This window comes from Neolamprologus brichardi, chromosome 17 (assembly GCF_056152115.1).
Source record: "Neolamprologus brichardi isolate AB-2024 chromosome 17, ASM5615211v1, whole genome shotgun sequence".
NCBI lineage: Eukaryota > Metazoa > Chordata > Actinopteri > Cichliformes > Cichlidae > Neolamprologus > Neolamprologus brichardi.
In genome coordinates this window covers 38441317-38463168 of record NC_142120.1, presented here as the reverse complement: position 1 = coordinate 38463168, position 21852 = coordinate 38441317, and the positions used below count along the sequence as shown (strand labels likewise).

At 41.8% G+C, this 21852-nt stretch overlaps 1 protein-coding gene across 4 annotated transcripts in view; it reads right to left on the bottom strand.

Annotated features, from left to right (window-relative positions):
* kcnc2 (potassium voltage-gated channel, Shaw-related subfamily, member 2) overlaps window positions 1-21852 on the bottom strand; it is a 155453-nt gene that overhangs the window by 35428 nt on the left and 98173 nt on the right. The window contains exons 4-5 of one of the 4 annotated variants that reach the window (XM_087831196.1): window positions 15366-15460; window positions 13321-14785 (exon numbers count right to left, since the gene is read on the bottom strand). The exons of 1 other annotated variant lie outside the window; for it this stretch is intronic. In XM_087831196.1, coding sequence (XP_087687322.1) covers window positions 15399-15460 — 62 coding nt within the window. In that variant the 3' untranslated portion in view covers window positions 13321-14785; window positions 15366-15398. Of the gene's footprint in view, window positions 1-13320; window positions 16451-21852 lie in introns of those variants that run through there. 2 more of the 4 variants (XM_087831197.1, XM_087831195.1) reach the window with 2 other exon arrangements.

The window sequence follows — 21852 nt, the reverse complement described above, 5'->3', positions numbered from 1 at the left end:
CTCGCAAAAAAATCTCGGTTTTAGTAACGCAGTAACGCAGCGTTCCTACGGGAAAGTAACGGTAATCTAATTACCGTTTTTGCAATAGTAATCCCTTACTTTACTCGTAGTAATCGGATTACAGTTACTGCCCATCTCTGCCCATGACACAGACAAACCACACACTACATTGTCTTTAAAGACTGTAAGTTTAAACATCTGCATTTCTATTTACACTAAGAAGTATAAAAACACATCAAAATAAGGCCGCCTCAACAATGTAGAGCTTGATAGGAACATTTTAAAAGCTTTGAAAGGTGAGAGAACCAAACAACAGCTTATTTCACAAAGTCAAACGCTTTGTTTTTCCTCCATCAGACACTGTGGTCAGCTCTGGTCAGCGTAACCCTCAGGGCCCAGAGGGGATAGTTCGTTTTAGAGGTGGTATGCTGAGACAGTGGCTTTCATTGTCTGTGTCACAAACAAGGCCTCAAAAACCTCTTTCAGTTCCCATAAGTGTTGATGAAAATGTTAATGGGAACAGAAGAATCAGGAGGACAGTTGTTTCGCAGTGTGCAGTTTCTGCTAGAAAGTCCTGTGTGTCGAACACCTGTTTCACAAACATTGATTTCCTCTAGATGCTCCCGTTGTATTCAGACAGACACGTGAGACGCTGCTGTGACGCTTTACACTATTTAGTAATACAGATGAAGAAGCAGGATGGCATTAACGTCAACGTAAACCTATTTAGTATCCATCCCTCTCTGGGGCCTGCCAGAGGGTGACCTCTGACCTCTCTGTGAAAAGAGAGACAATTCTATGTAGGAAATAAAATTAATAACAGCAAAACAACCACAACAATGATGATAATAACATACTAATTATTATTATTATTATTATTATTATTAATAATAATAATAATAACAATAATAATAATAATAAAGCCTTGACGTGATGAGAAATACTTTCTTTGTTATTTTGTATCTACACCATTCTCCTGGTGTGCTGAGGGATCATTAAACCTGCAAACCTTCAGCAGTACATAAACAAATATTATGAAACCGATTTAATGTAGCTGAAGAGAACATTTGCACTGCCATGACTCCCTCTTCCTGCAGCTAAATAAAGGATGAAAACTCTAAACTATGGAGGAGTACACATTGGTAACCCACATACTTACAGTCATGAAGTGGTGCAGGATCGCTCAAGGGCCGCTTCCCTGCGAAGCTGATGTGTGGACTCATTTCCTGCTGGAGTGTCTTTGCAGTTTGAAGTTCCTCTCATTCCTGCTGTGTATTTCTTTCTATCTTAATTGTTAACTTTCTGTCATCTCCCAAAACTGATGCTGGTATTTAGAGCCTAGCAGGTCCTAACACTTAGCGCACGCCACTACATGCTACCCTTCTGGTTTTCAGTGAGGGTCTCCATGTCAGTGTGAGTCATTTAGAGTGTTCCTGTGGCTTTTTGAGTATTTACCTATAACAAGGCCTGTAAACGGAGCCCCTGCTCTACTGCCTGACTCACTCTGCCCTCGACGACTACGCCAGTCTCAGTACATGGTACTTATCAGGATTTAATGCCACACTGCCACTGTGTAGCAGCTCCAGGACCTAGCATCTTGCTTGCATTTCAGCAGTGTGTATAAATATACAAAGGGTCATGATTACAGCAGTCATTGTCAGGTACCTTTTATCATGACACTTACCAGGGGAATCCTTTCTTAGAAATTAACCTCATTTCTTACCTTTCTTTTCCCAGTCAAGTCTGTCCCGTATTTAGCAAGTGAAAATAAATAAAATAAACAATAAAAGGTGAATCAAATAGACCAATACGGCAAGGCTGGGAGGGTCCATTTGGGAAAGTAAATCCGTTGAGCATCTTTCTTCGCCTTTAGACAATAATTCTGATGGCAAACGAGCCAAACGGGACAGGCAAAGAAAAGAAAAGAAATTAACCTTATTTATTTTTGTCAGTTTATTTTAATGCAACCGCTGCAGTTCTCTGAATTGTAAATGCTTGGGGCTGATTGGTTGTTATGTGATATTTTCTGTTGATTTTGATGACACTTCCTCATCATGTAAAGTATAGCATGTGAAGTCTTTAAGAAGACATGTAGATTTGAAGGGTGGCAACCAATGATTGAGGCAGTGCAGCACGATAGTGTTGCTCCCCCTACAACGCTGAAGTGGACGAGCAGCAGAACATGGATGGCGTGTTATTTTTGTGTACTGGACATCTTTCTTTCTTACCTGAAATATATTTACTATATTATGTGTTGTCATCCATGTATAATCTATGCAGTGAGGGAGGGTCCTCTACACTCCTGTGTGAATCCAATGCATTCATATGTGTTATTCTCTAAGACTTCCTGATGCTTTTATTAATCATCTATCATGACCATGGTATTAAACTCCTGCTTATTATTTCCGGGTAGTCATTACTATTCTTTAAGTGTGTTTGAAAAGGTTATTAACTGGTTATTAATGTGTTGATTAATAGAAACAAGCACTTCTGCATGTTTCAGCTCTGTTTCCGGCTTATTACACAGAAACTACTCGAGGTAATTGAGTGTTACCCTACTATTACCCCTTTATTACCAAGTTGTAACTAACATACAAAATGCGCATAAACATGCTTACTTATTCCCAATATTGTCACAGTTACCTGTTGTCAGCAGGTTAGACCTGCAGTCTCTGAACAGCTGGCAAGAGCTGGCTAAACAACAGCAGCTGGTTTATGACGTAACATTGTGCCAGCTAATGTTAGGCTTGAGTGTCTTAAAAAATTACACTTTCACTCTGATAAACAATTACTTTCTCATATCATATGAGTTTATTCACTAAGACTCCAGCAATGTTACATCCCCTTCAAAGAAAGTTTCACTTCTGGCAAACGACAGCTAACAGATGCTAACAGTAGCTAACAGATGCTAACAGTAGCTAACAGATGCTAACAGAAGCTAACAGTAGCTAACAGTGCCAGAAATGCTTAACGACAGTTGAGGGTACCCTCAACAACTCACAGTTTTAAGGCTGTTATCAGTCAGAAGTGACGAACTCTGACTCATAGACCGATTTCAACTGGGATCCAGTCCGAACTGTACAAAAGGGATCAGTGGTTCAAGTGGCCAATGGAAAGGCTTGTTGCAGTAGTAGTCATCAGTACTAAGCATATCATACAATTAAAATTAAAATAATCGTACAATGCAATGATAGCAGACCAGTAAAAATGTAGAGGTTACTTTGGTAAAATAAGAATTTTCAGGGCGCCGGTTTAGCTCAGAGTGCGATGAGCGGGCGCCTACATGCATTATGGCTGAGAGCAGCAGGCCCGGGTTCGAGTCCAACCTGCCGCATGTCTTCCACCTTCTCTCTCTGCCACTCCTTCACTGATCTATCAAATAAAGTTGCCCCCCCCCTTTCCAAAGACGTTTAAAGCCCATGATGCAATATTCCTGCCACGAATTTGGTATTTTGGATTTCAGCAGCGTCCCCCACCGTGCCAAGGTTGAGGCAGGGCTGGTGGGTGGAGGAGAAGAAGGGAAACGCAGAGTTCCTGTCCTGAAAAACTCCCAGCTTTGGGTGTTTACATCTCCTTGGCATGTCTGTGGCTGTTTCCATAGCGACTGGAGTAAAGGAAGTCGGGATGTCTCAGAGATATCGTGTGCTGAGTGCTGTTGATTGCTGAACCCGAAGTGGGAAATGAGCAGGGAAAACAGGAAGTGGGAGAGGAAGGTGCTGACTCACCATCAGCCTGAACCTGTGGGAGTAATCAGAGCTGGTCTCCATACAAGGACCAGCTGCTTCGTTTGTCTTTTACTCTCATGTGGAGACGACATTCACAGCTGCACTGGCTCGGCTTTAAACACACCTGTGTTATAAGAGTAAATGGGGAAGTGCAGCTACAACAATCAGCTTCCCATCAAACTGGAGTACTGCACATTTTACTGAATGACAGTTTGACCTGAGGCAGACATATTTCGCTTGAACCACATCAGTGAAATATGATCACATACATAACGATTTTAAAGATAAGAGTAAATTCTCTCAAAAAATCTCCCAAAAGCTTTATCCCAAGAAACTTTTACACTTTTCGGGATCTAGTTTCCATTCTTTCTGCAGTATAATAATTACTGGACTTGATTTTTTTAATTTTTATTTGCAGAATGCAATAAACCCCCAAAAACAAAATGTGATGAAGCTGGATAAAGACCCCTCTGCTGAGAGAGGAGAGACTCATTTTGGAGGAACGTCTTCAGGTCTTCTTTCAAGAAGATGTCCAATTGTTTTCTACATGAAGATCTTTCCTGACAGTTATCGCTGAAGTCCGTGAACTGTTTGGTAAATGTGTGTTCTGCTCATCTTGGCAACCTTTCTGACATTTTTCAAACATTATGAGCAAAACTCTGGAAACCAGACTAAGTGCAGTGTGTGGTTCTAAATGTTTAGACAGCAGAACTATTTTAGATGCTAATTCCAAGTTCATCTCTGATGCATCCATCAGATTGCTGTGGAGCCCTCAGAGTAGAAAAGCACTATATGAGAACCAGTCTATACCATTAATCTAAAGGAACAAAGTGATGGAGCACAAACTTGCCTCCTGGCTTTAATTCAAGGTTAGAGTATACACCAGTATACCTCCTCCTGTCCTCATAAGGAATGTCACACTAAGGACCACAGCAGTCAGCATGTTCACCACGACACAACCAAAATTACAGCAGCTGTTTGCAGCAAGCATGTTGCTTTTGAAACAGTTGCTTCAAAGATGGGGACCAGGTGTGTGACCACTCGCAGCCAGCTGCCATCTTCACGTCCACTTTGTGTTGAGACGTCAATAAATGAGCGATTAGATGGATCAGTCTGGTTTCAGTAGGTAACTGAATAGGAGCAAGTTGGCTGCTAACTGTAATAAACTGGCAGAAATATCAAATCTATAAATGATGAAAATCATATATCATGGCAAAAAAGAGTATCTGTTTGAGATTCACTGCAGTCAGCTTAAGTCGGGCAGGTTGGCTCCCATTGGACGGCTGGTTCAATGTTGTTTCACACGTAACCTCTGGGCAACGTTGCCTCTAATGTTTCACGTGAACACACAAACTCCCTGAGCGATCCTTGGGCCACTGTGAGCAACAGCAGACGTGTGCACTGTGGTCACGCCAGCATCCAAGTTACATGTTTATTAAAGTAATCACATTACAGCATTTATGTTAGACTACTTTTAATTAACTGCTTTAGCCCACTTACAATGAAAATTAAATAAATCTTGTTCATGTGTAGCATGTTCACACTATTGGAAGGAAAAATAACTTGAACTCCAATTTTGAAAACACAACTTTCTTTAATAAAGCTCTGACTGTATGATGAGTCTGTGGTCTGGGAGAGAGTCTGTAAGTCTGTCTGCAAATACTGTAAATAATGACCAATGTTGGACAATTAATTATAAAGTTACTTCTAGTTATGCAAAAAGACTACACACTAACTACACACTAACGACACACTCACTACACACTGACTACACACTGACTACACACTCACTACACACTGACTACACACTAACGACACACTCACTACACACTAACGACACACTCACTACACACTCACTACACACTGACTACACACTAACTACACACTCACTACACACTGACTACACACTAACTACACACTCACTACACACTGACTACACACTAACTACACACTAACTACACACTGACTACACACTAACTACACACTCACTACACACTCACTACACACTGACTACACACTGACTACACACTAACTACACAATCACTACACACTCACTACACACTGACTACACACTAACTACACACTCACTACACACTGACTACACGCTAACTACACACTCACTACACACTGACTACACACTAACTACACACTCACTACACACTAACTACACACTCACTACACACTGACTACACACTAACTACACACTGACTACACACTAACTTCACACTCACTACACACTGACTACACACTAACTACACACTGACTACACACTGACTACACACTCACTACACACTAACTACACACTGACTACACACTGACTACACACTCACTACACACTGACTACACACTAACTACACACTCACTACACACTAACTTCACACTCACTACACACTGACTACACACTAACTACACACTGACTACACACTAACTACACACTCACTACACACTAACTACACACTCACTACACACTGACTACACACTGACTACACACTGACTACACACTGACTACACACTCACTACACACTGACTACACACTAACTACACACTCACTACACACTAACTACACACTCACTACACACTAACTACACACTCACTACACACTGACTACACGCTAACTACACACTCACTACACGCTGACTACACACTCACTACACACTCACTACACACTAACTACACACTCACTACACACTGACTACACACTAACTACACACTGACTACACACTAACTACACACTCACTACACGCTGACTACACACTCACTACACACTCACTACACACTAACTACACACTCACTACACACTGACTACACGCTAACTACACACTCACTACACGCTGACTACACACTCACTACACACTCACTACACACTAACTACACACTCACTACACACTGACTACACACTAACTACACACTGACTACACACTAACTACACACTCACTACACACTGACTACACACTAACTACACACTCACTACACACTAACTACACACTCACTACACACTGACTACACACTAACTACACACTGACTACACACTAACTTCACACTCACTACACACTGACTACACACTGACTACACACTCACTACACACTGACTACACACTGACTACACACTGACTACACACTAACTACACACTCACTACACACTGACTACACACTAACTACACACTGACTACACACTGACTACACACTGACTACACACTGACTACACACTCACTACACACTGACTACACACTGACTACACACTGACTACACACTAACGACACACTAACTACACACTCACGACACACTAACGACACACTAACGACACACTAACGACACACTCACTACACACTGACTACACACTAACGACACACTCACTACACACTCACTACACACTGACTACACACTCACTACACACTCACTACACACTGACCACACTAACTACACACTCACTACACACTCACTACACACTGACTACACACTAACTACACACTGACTACACACTCACTACACACTGACCACACTAACTACACACTCACTACACACTCACTACACACTAACTACACACTCACTACACACTGACCACACTAACTACACACTAACTACACACTCACTACACACTGACTACACACTAACTTCACACTCACTACACACTGACTACACACTAACTACACACTGACTACACACTCACTACACACTCACTACACACTGACTACACACTGACTACACACTCACTACACACTGACTACACACTGACTACACACTCACTACACACTCACTACACACTGACTACACACTCACTACACACTCACTACACACTGACTACACACTCACTACACACTGACTACACACTGACTACACACTGACTACACACTCACTACACACTCACTACACACTCACTACACACTGACTACACACTCACTACACACTGACTACACACTGACTACACACTGACTACACACTAACTACACACTCACTACACACTGACTACACACTAACTACACACTGACTACACACTGACTACACACTCACTACACACTGACTACACACTAACTACACACTCACTACACACTGACTACACACTGACTACACACTGACTACACACTAACGACACACTAACTACACACTCACGACACACTAACGACACACTAACGACACACTAACGACACACTGACTACACACTGACTACACACTAACTACACACTGACTACACACTAACGACACACTCACTACACACTCACTACACACTCACTACACACTGACTACACACTGACTACACACTAACGACACACTAACGACACACTAACTACACACTGACTACACACTGACTACACACTCACTACACACTGACTACACACTAACTACACACTCACTACACACTGACTACACACTAACGACACACTAACTACACACTCACTACACACTGACTACACACTAACTACACACTCACGACACACTAACGACACACTAACGACACACTAACGACACACTAACTACACACTAACTACACACTCACTACACACTGACTACACACTGACTACACACTGACTACACACTGACTACACACTAACTACACACTCACTACACACTGACTACACACTGACTACACACTCACTACACACTGACTACACACTAACTACACACTCACGACACACTAACAACACACTAACGACACACTAACTACACACTGACTACACACTAACGACACACTCACTACACACTCACTACACACTCACTACACACTGACTACACACTGACTACACACTAACGACACACTAACGACACACTAACTACACACTGACTACACACTGACTACACACTCACTACACACTGACTACACACTAACTACACACTCACTACACACTGACTACACACTAACGACACACTAACTACACTCTCACTACACACTGACTACACACTAACTACACACTCACGACACACTAACAACACACTAACGACACACTAACGACACACTAACTACACACTAACTACACACTCACTACACACTGACTACACACTGACTACACACTGACTACACACTCACTACACACTGACTACACACTGACTACACACTAACTACACACTCACTACACACTGACTACACACTAACGACACACTAACTACACACTGACTACACACTGACTACACACTGACTACACACTGACTACACACTAACGACACACTCACTACACACTCACTACACACTCACTACACACTGACTACACACTGACTACACACTAACGACACACTAACGACACACTAACTACACACTAACTACACACTCACTACACACTGACTACACACTAACTACACCCTGACTACACACTAACTACACACTCACTACACACTGACTACACACTAACTACACACTGACTACACACTCACTACACACTCACTACACACTGACTACACACTAACTACACACTCACTACACACTCACTACACACTCACTACACACTGACTACACACTAACTACACACTCACTACACACTGACTACACACTAACTACACACTGACTACACACTAACTACACACTCACTACACACTCACTACACACTGACTACACACTAACTACACACTCATTTCACACTGACTACACACTAACTACACACTCACTACACACTAACTACACACTCACTACACACTGACTACACACTAACTACACACTCACTACACACTGACTACACACTAACTACACACTGACTACACACTGACTACACACTCACTACACACTAACTACACACTCACTACACACTGACTACACACTAACTACACACTCACTACACACTGACTACACACTAACTACACACTCACTACACACTAACTACACACTGACTACACACTAACTACACACTCACTACACACTGACTACACACTAACTACACACTCACTACACACTGACTACACACTAACTACACACTAACTACACACTGACTACACACTCACTACACACTCACTACACACTAACTACACACTCACTACACACTGACCACACTAACTACACACTCACTACACACTGACTACACACTAACTTCACACTCACTACACACTGACTACACACTAACTTCACACTCACTACACACTGACTACACACTAACTACACACTGACTACACACTCACTACACACTGACTACACACTGACTACACACTGACTACACACTGACTACACACTCACTACACACTGACTACACACTGACTACACACTCACTACACACTGACTACACACTGACTACACACTGACTACACACTGACTACACACTCACTACACACTGACTACACACTAACTACACACTGACTACACACTAACGACACACTCACTACACACTCACTACACACTCACTACACACTGACTACACACTGACTACACACTAACGACACACTAACGACACACTAACTACACACTCACTACACACTGACTACACACTCACTACACACTGACTACACACTAACTACACACTCACTACACACTGACTACACACTGACTACACACTAACTACACACTCACTACACACTGACTACACACTAACTACACACTCACGACACACTAACGACACACTAACGACACACTAACGACACACTGACTACACACTGACTACACACTAACTACACACTGAGTACACACTAACGACACACTCACTACACACTCACTACACACTCACTACACACTGACTACACACTGACTACACACTAACGACACACTAACGACACACTAACGACACACTAACTACACACTAACTACACACTAACTACACACTGACTACACACTGACTACACACTGACTACACACTAACTACACACTGACTACACACTAACTACACACTCACTACATACTGACTACACACTAACTACACACTGACTACACACTCACTACACACTCACTACACACTGACTACACACTAACTACACACTCACTACACACTAACTACACACTCACTACACACTGACCACACTAACTACACACTCACTACACACTAACTACACACTAACTACACACTGACTACACACTCACTACACACTCACTACACACTGACTACACACTAACTACACACTCACTACACACTGACTACACACTAACTACACACTGACTACACACTCACTACACACTCACTACACACTGACTACACACTAACTACACACTCACTACACACTGACTACACACTAACTACACACTGACTACACACTAACTACACACTCACTACACACTGACTACACACTAACTACACACTCATTTCACACTGACTACACACTAACTACACACTCACTACACACTAACTACACACTCACTACACACTGACTACACACTAACTACACACTCACTACACACTGACTACACACTAACTACACACTGACTACACACTGACTACACACTCACTACACACTAACTACACACTCACTACACACTGACTACACACTAACTACACACTCACTACACACTGACTACACACTAACTACACACTCACTACACACTGACTACACACTAACTACACACTGACTACACACTAACTACACACTCACTACACACTGACTACACACTCACTACACACTCACTACACACTGACTACACACTAACTACACACTGACTACACACTGACTACACACTAACTACACACTCACTACACACTGACTACACACTAACTACACACTCACTACACACTGACTAAACACTAACTACACACTCACTACACACTGACTACACACTAACTACACACTCACTACACACTCACTACACACTAACTACACACTCACTACACACTCACTACACACTGACCACACACTAACAATACAATAACGACACACTCACTACACACTAACTACACACTCACTACACACTCACTACACACTAACTACACACTGACTACACACTAACTACACACTCACTACACACTGACTACACACTAACTACACACTGACTACACACTAACTACACACTCACTACACACTGACTACACACTCACTACACACTCACTACACACTGACTACACACTAACTACACACTGACTACACACTGACTACACACTAACTACACACTCACTACACACTGACTACACACTAACTACACACTCACTACACACTGACTAAACACTAACTACACACTCACTACACACTGACTACACACTAACTACACACTCACTACACACTCACTACACACTAACTACACACTCACTACACACTCACTACACACTGACTAAACACTAACTACACACTCACTACACACTGACTACACACTAACTACACACTCACTACACACTCACTACACACTAACTACACACTCACTACACACTAACTACACACTGACTACACACTAACAATACAATAACAACACACTCACTACACACTCACTACACACTGACTACACACTGACTACACACTAACGACACACTAACGACACACTAATCTGCTCAACGCAGATTTTCTGTGCGCAGAGACCGCTGCAGCAGTGCGCAATTGCACACGCGAGCAGCTTAGAGGGAACACTGTGAAATCTGTGCTATCAGAAACTGAATTTTATATTTTGAAAATGAATTCATTTGCTTTGAAACTGTATTTTATCCTTTAAAAATTTAGCTCTCGAATAATTTCAGATTCACTTCTCACCGTTCAGTTTCAGTTCTTAAATTCAGTTTCTGGGACTTACATCCGGAGTAATGAGCGCAGATTCATAGAGCTACGTTTTACTAGCGGAGCGAAAGTGTTACTGACGGGAATCTACAGCATCTTGAGCTGGATTAATACTTCAGAAGTTATTCGTCATGTCGAATGAGCAGCGGATAAACTCTCAGGTTGGTAATAAATGTATTACATGTATAAGAACAAGCGTCATGTTAACAAATGATAGCCGTACAGTAACTTTTATGCTTATTGTAGCCGTTAGCTGAAAATGCTAATTTAGCGTATCATTACTCCGGATGTAAGTCCCAAAAACTGAATTTAAGAACTGAAACTGAACAGTGAGAAGTGAATCTGAAATTATTCAAGAGCTGATTTTTTAAAGGATAAAATACAGTTTCAAAGCAAATTAATTCATTTTCAAAATATAAAATTCTATTTCAGTTTAGTGATGATCATTTTCAAACCAATAAATTTAATTTCAAATTAGGCTAATTCATATTCAGTTTTTAAAAGCATTTATTCAGGTTACAATTCAGATTCAATCCAAGCAATTCAAATTCAAATTTAACTTATTCAAATTCAGTTTCTGATGGCACAGATTTCTGCCCATAGATCATTGCCTCTGGGTTGTCACAAATACTCATAATCTCTATCCAAGTGCAGAGATTAAATAAAAATCAGTGAAATCAGCAGGAAACCACCGATTGTTCTTATTCACAGGAAGATTTCCAGTGTGACTGAGTCACTAATGTAAAGGGAAAAGTTTGAACGTGGTTTAATAGGTGAAGTTAAGCATTATCAAAAGAAATAAGTCGATTTTCTATTTAGAAAAGTGGAGACAATTGACTCCTATATGAAAAGTGAGGGTTTGTGTGGTGTGCGTGAAGGTTAAACACACATTTGTGTTTTTCTGACAACCAAGAAGAAAATAGGTGAAATTAAGACAGAGACCATCAGTTAAAAGATAAATAGTTTATGTGAGTCTCTCACATAGTATTTACCTTCACTCTATACACATTGTTTTGAACGTGATATACAATATGTCATCTTATTTTATTTCTTTTACAGTTTGACATAATGATTTTTCTTTTCAGCATGCACTTGCCAACAAAAGGCTCCACAAATACAGAATTACAAAAACTAGAATTATGCTCACAGTAAAACATACGAAACATGAACTTGGATCAAAAGCCTGACAGTTGGAGGACACGATGTAGAAGCACAGCATCAGACTACCAGGACTTTACAGGAAAGAGCAAAGTACTCCACAGTAAGACACAAAAATACATGTTCTGGTTTCAAAAAAATAAACACCTTTTTTTTCAAGTTATAACATCATCCTAGAAATACACGAAGAACGGTACCCCTTTGTCGATCCAAAGAGTGAAGCAGCGTGTGTACTACATGAGGAGGATGGTCAGGGCGGCACTGGAGCAGCTAGCCTAAACTGTGCCGCTGTGCCTCTTTCAGATCTCGCCTGGCAGCTTCGTTTTCCTTCACCTTCCTGTTTTAACAGGCTCCTGAAATCACAGTGTGGATCGGTGCTTTTGTTTTTCGGGTGCTTATTGCGAATCCAATCTGATTGTGTGGGTATGTGGGATTGCTACGGTGCAGATGTAGCCATTCTAGAAGTCCCGCTGTATAAACTTCTGCTACACGTTTGCTTCACCCCCATAAGGGGAAAGATCTGGAAGAATCAAGTTGTTTTTGTTAGCCACCAGGAGTCATGAGGAATCGTCTGGTCAGAGTAATTTGGTTTATAGAGATGAACGTCTGCAGCACTAACGCAGGGTAGAGAGGGGACTTCTACAACGGCACTGCATCACAGGGGAGCTCTGTCTCATTTCTGTTGGTGCTAAATGTACAAGAGTGACAGCATCGAGTCCACTCGCTGGTCTGACCGGGCCTTTCAAGCTATAGACCTTACCCTGGATTGTTAGGACACGCCCACACACACACAGTTACACACAGCAGAGCAGTTAACCTACTGAAATTACAGAGAGAAACAAAAGCAGAGATGATCACATTTATTCAACGTTGCCTCTCTACACTGTATATACTCGGTGTGGAATTTCATATATGAACACACTCCTTGTTTTGAACACAAAGTGCCTCGACTGATGCGTCTCAATACATTTATTGCGAGGAGGGATACCACAGCAAGAAATACGATCGACTCAGAGTGTCAACGTAGCAGCGAGCCGCCTCGTACCTGACTCGCTATATCAAAAGACAGATGTGTGGACAGAGCCACGTGGCCCAGATGTGCTGTGTTGTTTTGTATTTACAGGAGCAGAATCTACGCACTAGATAGTCTCTTTTAAGGACGAGTCGTCCAGTCTGCTCACCGACAGCCTGTCGGTCAGTGGCTCTCGGGTGCGTCCTCATCCTTATTGTCCTGTAGGCGTGGCCTTATGGCTCCAAATGAGGTCTCCCCACTGCAATAGGTCCTCATACTGATGACAATTTATCCCACTGTTATTCAAATAGGAAATGAATTGTCTAAATAAAATATAAATACATGTCTGGATGAAAGAAATGCATCAGATCTCACCATGCACACGCTGTCTGCTTAAAATGCACAAAAATCAAAACAGTACCAAATTGTATTTGTAAAGGCTCGTCTGTGTGCTGGCTCGTTCATGTAAGGCGTGAATCAATAACGAGGTGCAAAGACAAAGACGAGCTCCTCTTTCTGATAGTTTGACTTTTTGCCGAGCTACGTGGAAGATGCATCTAGTTGTGAGCCAGTTGCTTAGCAACCTCCTGCTACTTCTATAGACATACTGTAGTGATGGGCGAGGCACACTGCTGCATGGTTACGTCTGCTGTCCCACCTGTTGGTACGCAGAGGCAGTTTACGCCTGTCATTGTCAAAAACACTGATTTCACTTTCAACTGTTTAGTCTGGGACGTGCATCTATTTATTTTTGTGGTCTCATGAATAAAATGCTACCTGTCTATGCCCCCCCCCCCCACACACACACACACACACACACATACTGAAAAATAGCCAAGAAAAGGGTGAGATGGCGCCGCACCCTCATTCCTTTACCTTTCCACTATGGCGGTGCCTTTCTTCAAGCCATTAAGACAGAACGCTGCTCTCTGCTTGTGTAAAACCAGTAAAGACAACCTCTTTGCAGTTATCTGTGAGTAAACAACCAGAAACAGATTTGGTGGCACTACGTCAGAGGAAAAAGAAAATTAGACACAGAGGAGGAGAAAGTTATTCAGAAATAGCAGCAAACGAGCAGAAAGCAACGCCCAGCTGGGTGTTTTCAGGCTCCTCGGTGGATTGTTGCTGAAGCCAATGGCAGAATGAGACATGGTACGAGTCGGGGACGCCCTCCCTCGCCTAAATCCCAACATAACAACGTTTTATAGAAACAACTCCAAGTCTGTCCTACAGATCCTCTCCTCCCCTCCTCTGTGCACGCTGCTTGAAGACGATGGTTACAGGATGATCCATGCAAGAAACATGAGCAGGCCCAACGGTGGGTGGAAAGCGACTTGCCCCTCCTCTCCAACTCCAACCCAATCATAACACAGTTTACCATCAACAAAGTCACAGTTTGTGTGAGGTTAAAACAAAGTGACATCTCTCTTTCTTTTTCTGGAAGCACATCAAGGTATCTAAATATAACAACATCTAATATCCCTGATTATTAAATGTCCTTTATTACACGTTATGGCTGCTACCTCTGAAGCCACCAGTAACAGTTTTTTATTGCAAGACTCACATTATGATAATATCGAGCTAAAAGGTACATCAGGAGATGAATGTGAGCTAAGCAGATGTACCTTGGAGGAAAAGCGCAGAACTTGCTCAGGTTACTCGAGACATTTACACGATTCTTGGCTACGATGGTGGAGTACTTTTCCACTAGTCACAAGAACTAAACAGAGTTTGGATTTGATGCCAGGGGGATGTGGTTTGTTAGTGGAACGGATATGGGTTGGTTGGGGTCAAAGCGGTCCAGAGGTGGACATCTCACAGGATGGAAGGGATAGGGGAACGAGAGCGGCGTAGCGGGCAGGGCGATCCATAGGGCGAGGTCACAGGAGACAGCCTCAGAGTGTTACCAGCCATGCCAGTCATGCCCGCTATGTTGTTTAAGCTCCGGGATTTCTCATAGCCTTCAGATGAGGGGGGCGACAAAGGTGGTGGTGGTGGTGGAGGTGGTGCAGGAACAGGACATGAACACACACAGGCAGGCAGGCAGGCAGGCAGGCAGGCAACGATCCAAATCCGAGCCAGCCGAGTGAACCGAGACAAGACAGGAGACAGGAGTGAGACATAGCAACAGTAGCATCCTGTATGGTGAGTGCATGTGCAGCACATTTCATGACACCGGCCATAAAGCATATTGAAATTCTTAGGCCTGGAGAAACAACCTCACTGGCTCAAAAGTGCTTCTTAAGATTGCTTTAAGTGCAAACTATCTATGTTGTTGCTGAAGTAACTGAAATATGAAATCCATTACATCTACAACAAATACAAACAAAACTGGACACACTGACAGCTGTTCACATCTTTAGTTCCTGCAGTAAATCGATGCATAATTAAATTCTCTTTATTTAAATCTTTGCCTGAAACAAAATAAGTGTAAAAAGCTGCCGTTTGTGTGGCGACATCATGCTATGCTAGCAGGGAGTTACTGGTAGCCTTGTCGTCACAGCAGATGTTGAAATAAGGCTTTTATTGTTGAACAATGCACTACTATATCAATATGTTGCCCAATAATATTATATTTTCAGATGGCAAGAAAATCTCTATGCCACATCAAAGTGTCTAAATGTTTTCAAATCGAGCGATGAAAAAGTGGAAGACTTTAAAACCGCACCATGCACAGCATTCATGTTTTTCTCTTTAGGGTCCAACAATGCCAGCAGTTTAGCATGTCAGAGTTGAATCTCACTTTTTGGCCAGCTGTGCTATTTATTTAAAACTGTTAAGATGAAATATTGAATTTGAACAGTACAAAATGCTGTCATTGAAAAAGAATCAATATTGCTTTAAGTAGATTCTTAAGAAAACGTTCTGCTTTAATGAACTTGTTCCTGCTTTGACCCATATCTACAGATACAGAAAGAAAGCTTTGTGATTTGTTCTGCAGCATCTTGGACCACAGGTTTGCTAACTCGTGGATGGTCAGTGAACTAGTGAATTAGTCATTGTGAAGGTTATCTGTTTCTGCTGGCGTGTGGCTGCTCCTCTCTATCAGTGGCAGCGACATGTCCTTCATCAGAGATGCCCCACATAGCTGCACGACGTCACCGATGGCAGCTTTGGTGAAATTAAGTTGAAAAAAGAAGCTGCACAGCTGTCTTTGGCTCGGGAGTGTTAGGTCAGTGATCAGGCCGGTGTTTGACGCAGGAACATTTGTGGGATTTGTAGTCAGTCCTCTGATGCTGGGAATCGACTTCATTTCTCTTTTACTTTACTGACAATATTTCCTCTGAAAAAGTGGTGCTTAGTTACTTAATGAAAAGTTGATATGGGACGGAAGAGGAAAGGTCAGCTTTTGATTTTGTTTATATTGTAGACAGTGTTTCTGTTTCTTGGTGCTTGTAATGAAAACTAATAATAGAGCAGTCGTGCTACCCTGTAGTTAGCAGTAGCATATCTATTTTGGAAACTTTATGTGTTGCCATTTGAAGCTGTATGTATCTTGAAGTTCTTTGAACCTTGCAGGCCAGCGGAGCTCCTCCGTAATTGTATTTCTGTAACTTGCAGAGCAAGCTCCGCCCCTGAGAAATACCTCTGTGAACTCTGTCAGAGTCGTTTTAGCTAAATAAGAGATATTATCATTCTTTAACTTTAGGGCTGAAGAAAAACAGTCGTTCATGTTATGGCACCAGTGACACCATCATTAGTATTTTCTCCCATTAGAAATGGATAAACTTTCCAAGGAACGGTTACAGTTAACAAGTGCACATATAAACCACCAATTCTTATACTGAGCCACAATATGTAGCTTAAAATAAACAACATGCATGTGTCTTAGATTATGTATCAAATATTACTGTATTTGTGTGTATGAATCCAGACACATGATGATGATAATCGACACACCTTAATTCAATCATCTTAACAACAACAGCTCAAACTTCTGAAAATGCTGCGTGTGATGCACATCAGTAAATCTGCATTGGGTTCAAAATAACCAAACAAGCCACAGCAGCCAGCGCATTAATGAAGCATGCCAATCGGCTGATGAGGAACAGCAAATGGAAATGTTGCCTCATTACCACTCTGCATACACCACCATTTGATTCACTGAGAGCATGGGTGCAAATTAAACTGGGGCTCTTTCAGAACGAGCCAAGCGAGCAGAACAAAAGAGAGCCTGGGTCTGCGCCAACAGGTAGTGGGAACAAGAAAGGAACCCATGTTTTATGCATTACCGTCAGTGTGGTGGCAACTGCAACCATGATGGATAAAAGGGACAGCTGCTCACCTGACTTCACTGACAATCATGATGCGCTGTCGCTGAAGATGTGGACAGGTTAACCTGTTAGACTACTCCAGTAACCACCTCAAAGCCATCAGCAGTTGTTTTTTGTTGTTGTTTCTTTTGCTTAATGCAATGAAAAATAAGGCTCTGTTAGCAAGCCTAATGAATGATTTGCATTCATTAGAATTCTTGTATAATGGGTGCTTTAGCAAAAATAATCAGTGGAACAGAAGCACTGATTTGCCTGCCATCCAATGAGTGCGAGGTAGCTTTACAGCAATAACATTAGGAGTCGGATATTCAGCTAGGCTCCTGGAGATGCAGCTACCTTCCCATACAAGGCAGTTAGCCAAGGCTTAACGCTTCCACTTTGCAGATTAACACAAGATTCATGTCTCTGCAGGTAAATAGAAAAAGCAATCTGAATGACATTTTGGTATGTTCTCTATTTAGCAGAGATAATCTGCATCTATCAAAAAAACTGCAGTCTGAACTAATCTCTGCTCTGTGAGCTGCTTGATTTATGCGCTTTGTTTCCTGTAGTGATGTGTCGTCGCGAACGAAATGGCTCTTAGAGCCGACTCTTTGACGTGAACGACGCGAGCCGGCTCCTTATCGCGAGCCGTGGTTTTTTTTTTTCTTTCTCTCACCCTCTCTCTTGCACTTTTTTCCCGCTTCACTCCGCACGCGAGCCTTGTGCTTTACGCTGGGCAGAGGGGGGAGGGGCGGTAGTTACACTCAGTAGCACAGGAACAGAGCGGGAGGGAGAGAGAGAGAGAGCCAGGGACAACAACGTCACATTAGAAAGGTATAGTAATCATCCACAACTATTTTCAGTTGCAGATGATAAAGGATTCAGAAAGTTTATTCATGCAGGTCCATATGACAGAGAATGTGCATCTTCTTTTTGTTTTCATATTTTAATTTATATTTAATTGTGTTGTGGTTTGCAGTGTTTTGTGTTGTTTCACTTTAAATTTGTTTAAAAGGAAAAAGCTGAAAATTTAAATAGTTAAAAGTTGAAATATGAATAGTTGGTTTTTGTATTATATGATTTATTTATTACATTTTATGTGGAGTGAATAAATAAAAGCATATTTACGGTGGCCCCTACAGACAAAGCACGTAAAAACTCCAAAACACGTAAAGACACAACAGAAGTGCTCCAGGATGCTAGGGGGCAGTGTTGAGCTTTTGTTACCTCGTGGCTACACAAGCCAGCAAGTACCAACGACCGGATTTGATGTGTGGTAGTAACAGGTAAATTAATTTTTTTTTTAATTATTTGAATATATATGAGTGCTTGTGTATAAATACACAAACAATACACACATGCTTTCAATTGTGTAATTTAAGTGATCTAGTAGCTCTGTTTGGAAGTTCAGTTAATGCTAGAAACGTGTTTTTGTCACGGCTGCCGAGGCGAGCCATGTTGTGTAGAAGGGAGAAAGGACCCAAAACGCAGGCAGTAGCTGATAATGCTAGTGATGTTTATTTACACAGAGGGGAGAAGGCAAAACAGGCACAGAGGGAAGACAAAACTAAAGACCTAAACTGGAAAAACTAAATGACAAACCTGAGAGGGTACCAGAATGGGGGAGAGGCAGAAAGACACAGATGAGGGACAGGACACCATGGAACACAGACGAACCAGCAACAGGCAGGAGAACACACAGGGCTTAAATACACACAGCAGTGATCAGGGGATGAGAGGCAGGAGGGCAACACAGCTGGGAGAAATCAGAGCTGACGGGACAGAGGAAGCGTAACCTGAACACACTCACATGAGACAGAGACCTTCAGAATAAAACAGGAAACTCAGACACAGAACTGGACAAGACGCTGAACTAAACAGACAGATTCACAAACAGACGGTATGACACCATAGACAGACAAAGACACAGACGCAGACTCATAAACAGGCACAATGACATCAAGGACAGACGGGGGGGAACATGGAAGGAGGACCAGGACAGGCACAGAACAGAAACCTAACAAAATGGCGAATAATAATGAAATACCTAATCAGAATAACAAAAGCATAAAGAAACCTAAAACACTGAGACGGCAGACTCAGGACCATGACAGTTTTGGAGTTTGTACGTGTTTTGTCTCTAGGGGCCACCGCATATATTTATATATAAACATATATAAATAAAACCACTTTTTTTTTTTACATGAGTAATTCCTTTTGTGCATAATTTTATATTGTTGTTAATAATAAATTAATTAGAGCAACAAAACAACCTGAAGAGCCGGTTCAGGGGGCGAACGAGCCGGCTCTTTTTAATGAGCCGAGCCAAAAGAGCCGGTTCTCTAAAAGGAGCCGGAAATCCCATCACTAGTTTCCTGACCTTTTCTGCCTTTGATATCATACAGAACAGCAACAACACAACAAATTCAGCAGGTGCAAACTTAACAATAACCTTTAGGCTGGGTCAAAGTGTTAGCAAGCCTTTTCTGAGTCTGACCTTTTCACAATGTACTGGCACAAGGTGACATGTGCTCTGCAATTCAGGAGGGCAAGTCTGACAGCAAATAAAGATGAATTTTATTCCTGTAGTTTTATGAAAAACATTATTTCAGTCATGCAATCAGAGCTATTTCCAACTCATAATATTTGGGTAAGTGACTTCTTAATTTTTCTGTAAACTCAAATTTAAAGAACTGCTTTATTGGAATGGATGGTTTGCTAAATAATGTAAAAACCAAAGGTACAAGAGAAAAAGTTCAATAGAATTGATAAATAGTGTATTTATCAATTCTAACAGGAGCTGATAATGTAAGCTTCCCTGCCTAGCTAGCTTCTGTCTTTAGAAATAAATGTTAGCTTCATGGCCAAGAGTTACAAACAGAAACTCAAACCTCGTCTCTTTCCTGCAGATTCTCTGATGATGATGTTTGGTAGTGCTCAGCCAATACAGGATTTGTAAGAACGGTAGCCAGAGCTATAAGACTGATATCCATTGGTGATTTATACCCTACTGCTTGGATAAGCTTGTTGCTGTATCCCAAACATGTGTGTTACCCACAGAGAAGTTACTGAGTGTCGTTGGATGGACAAACTACGCAGTATCAACA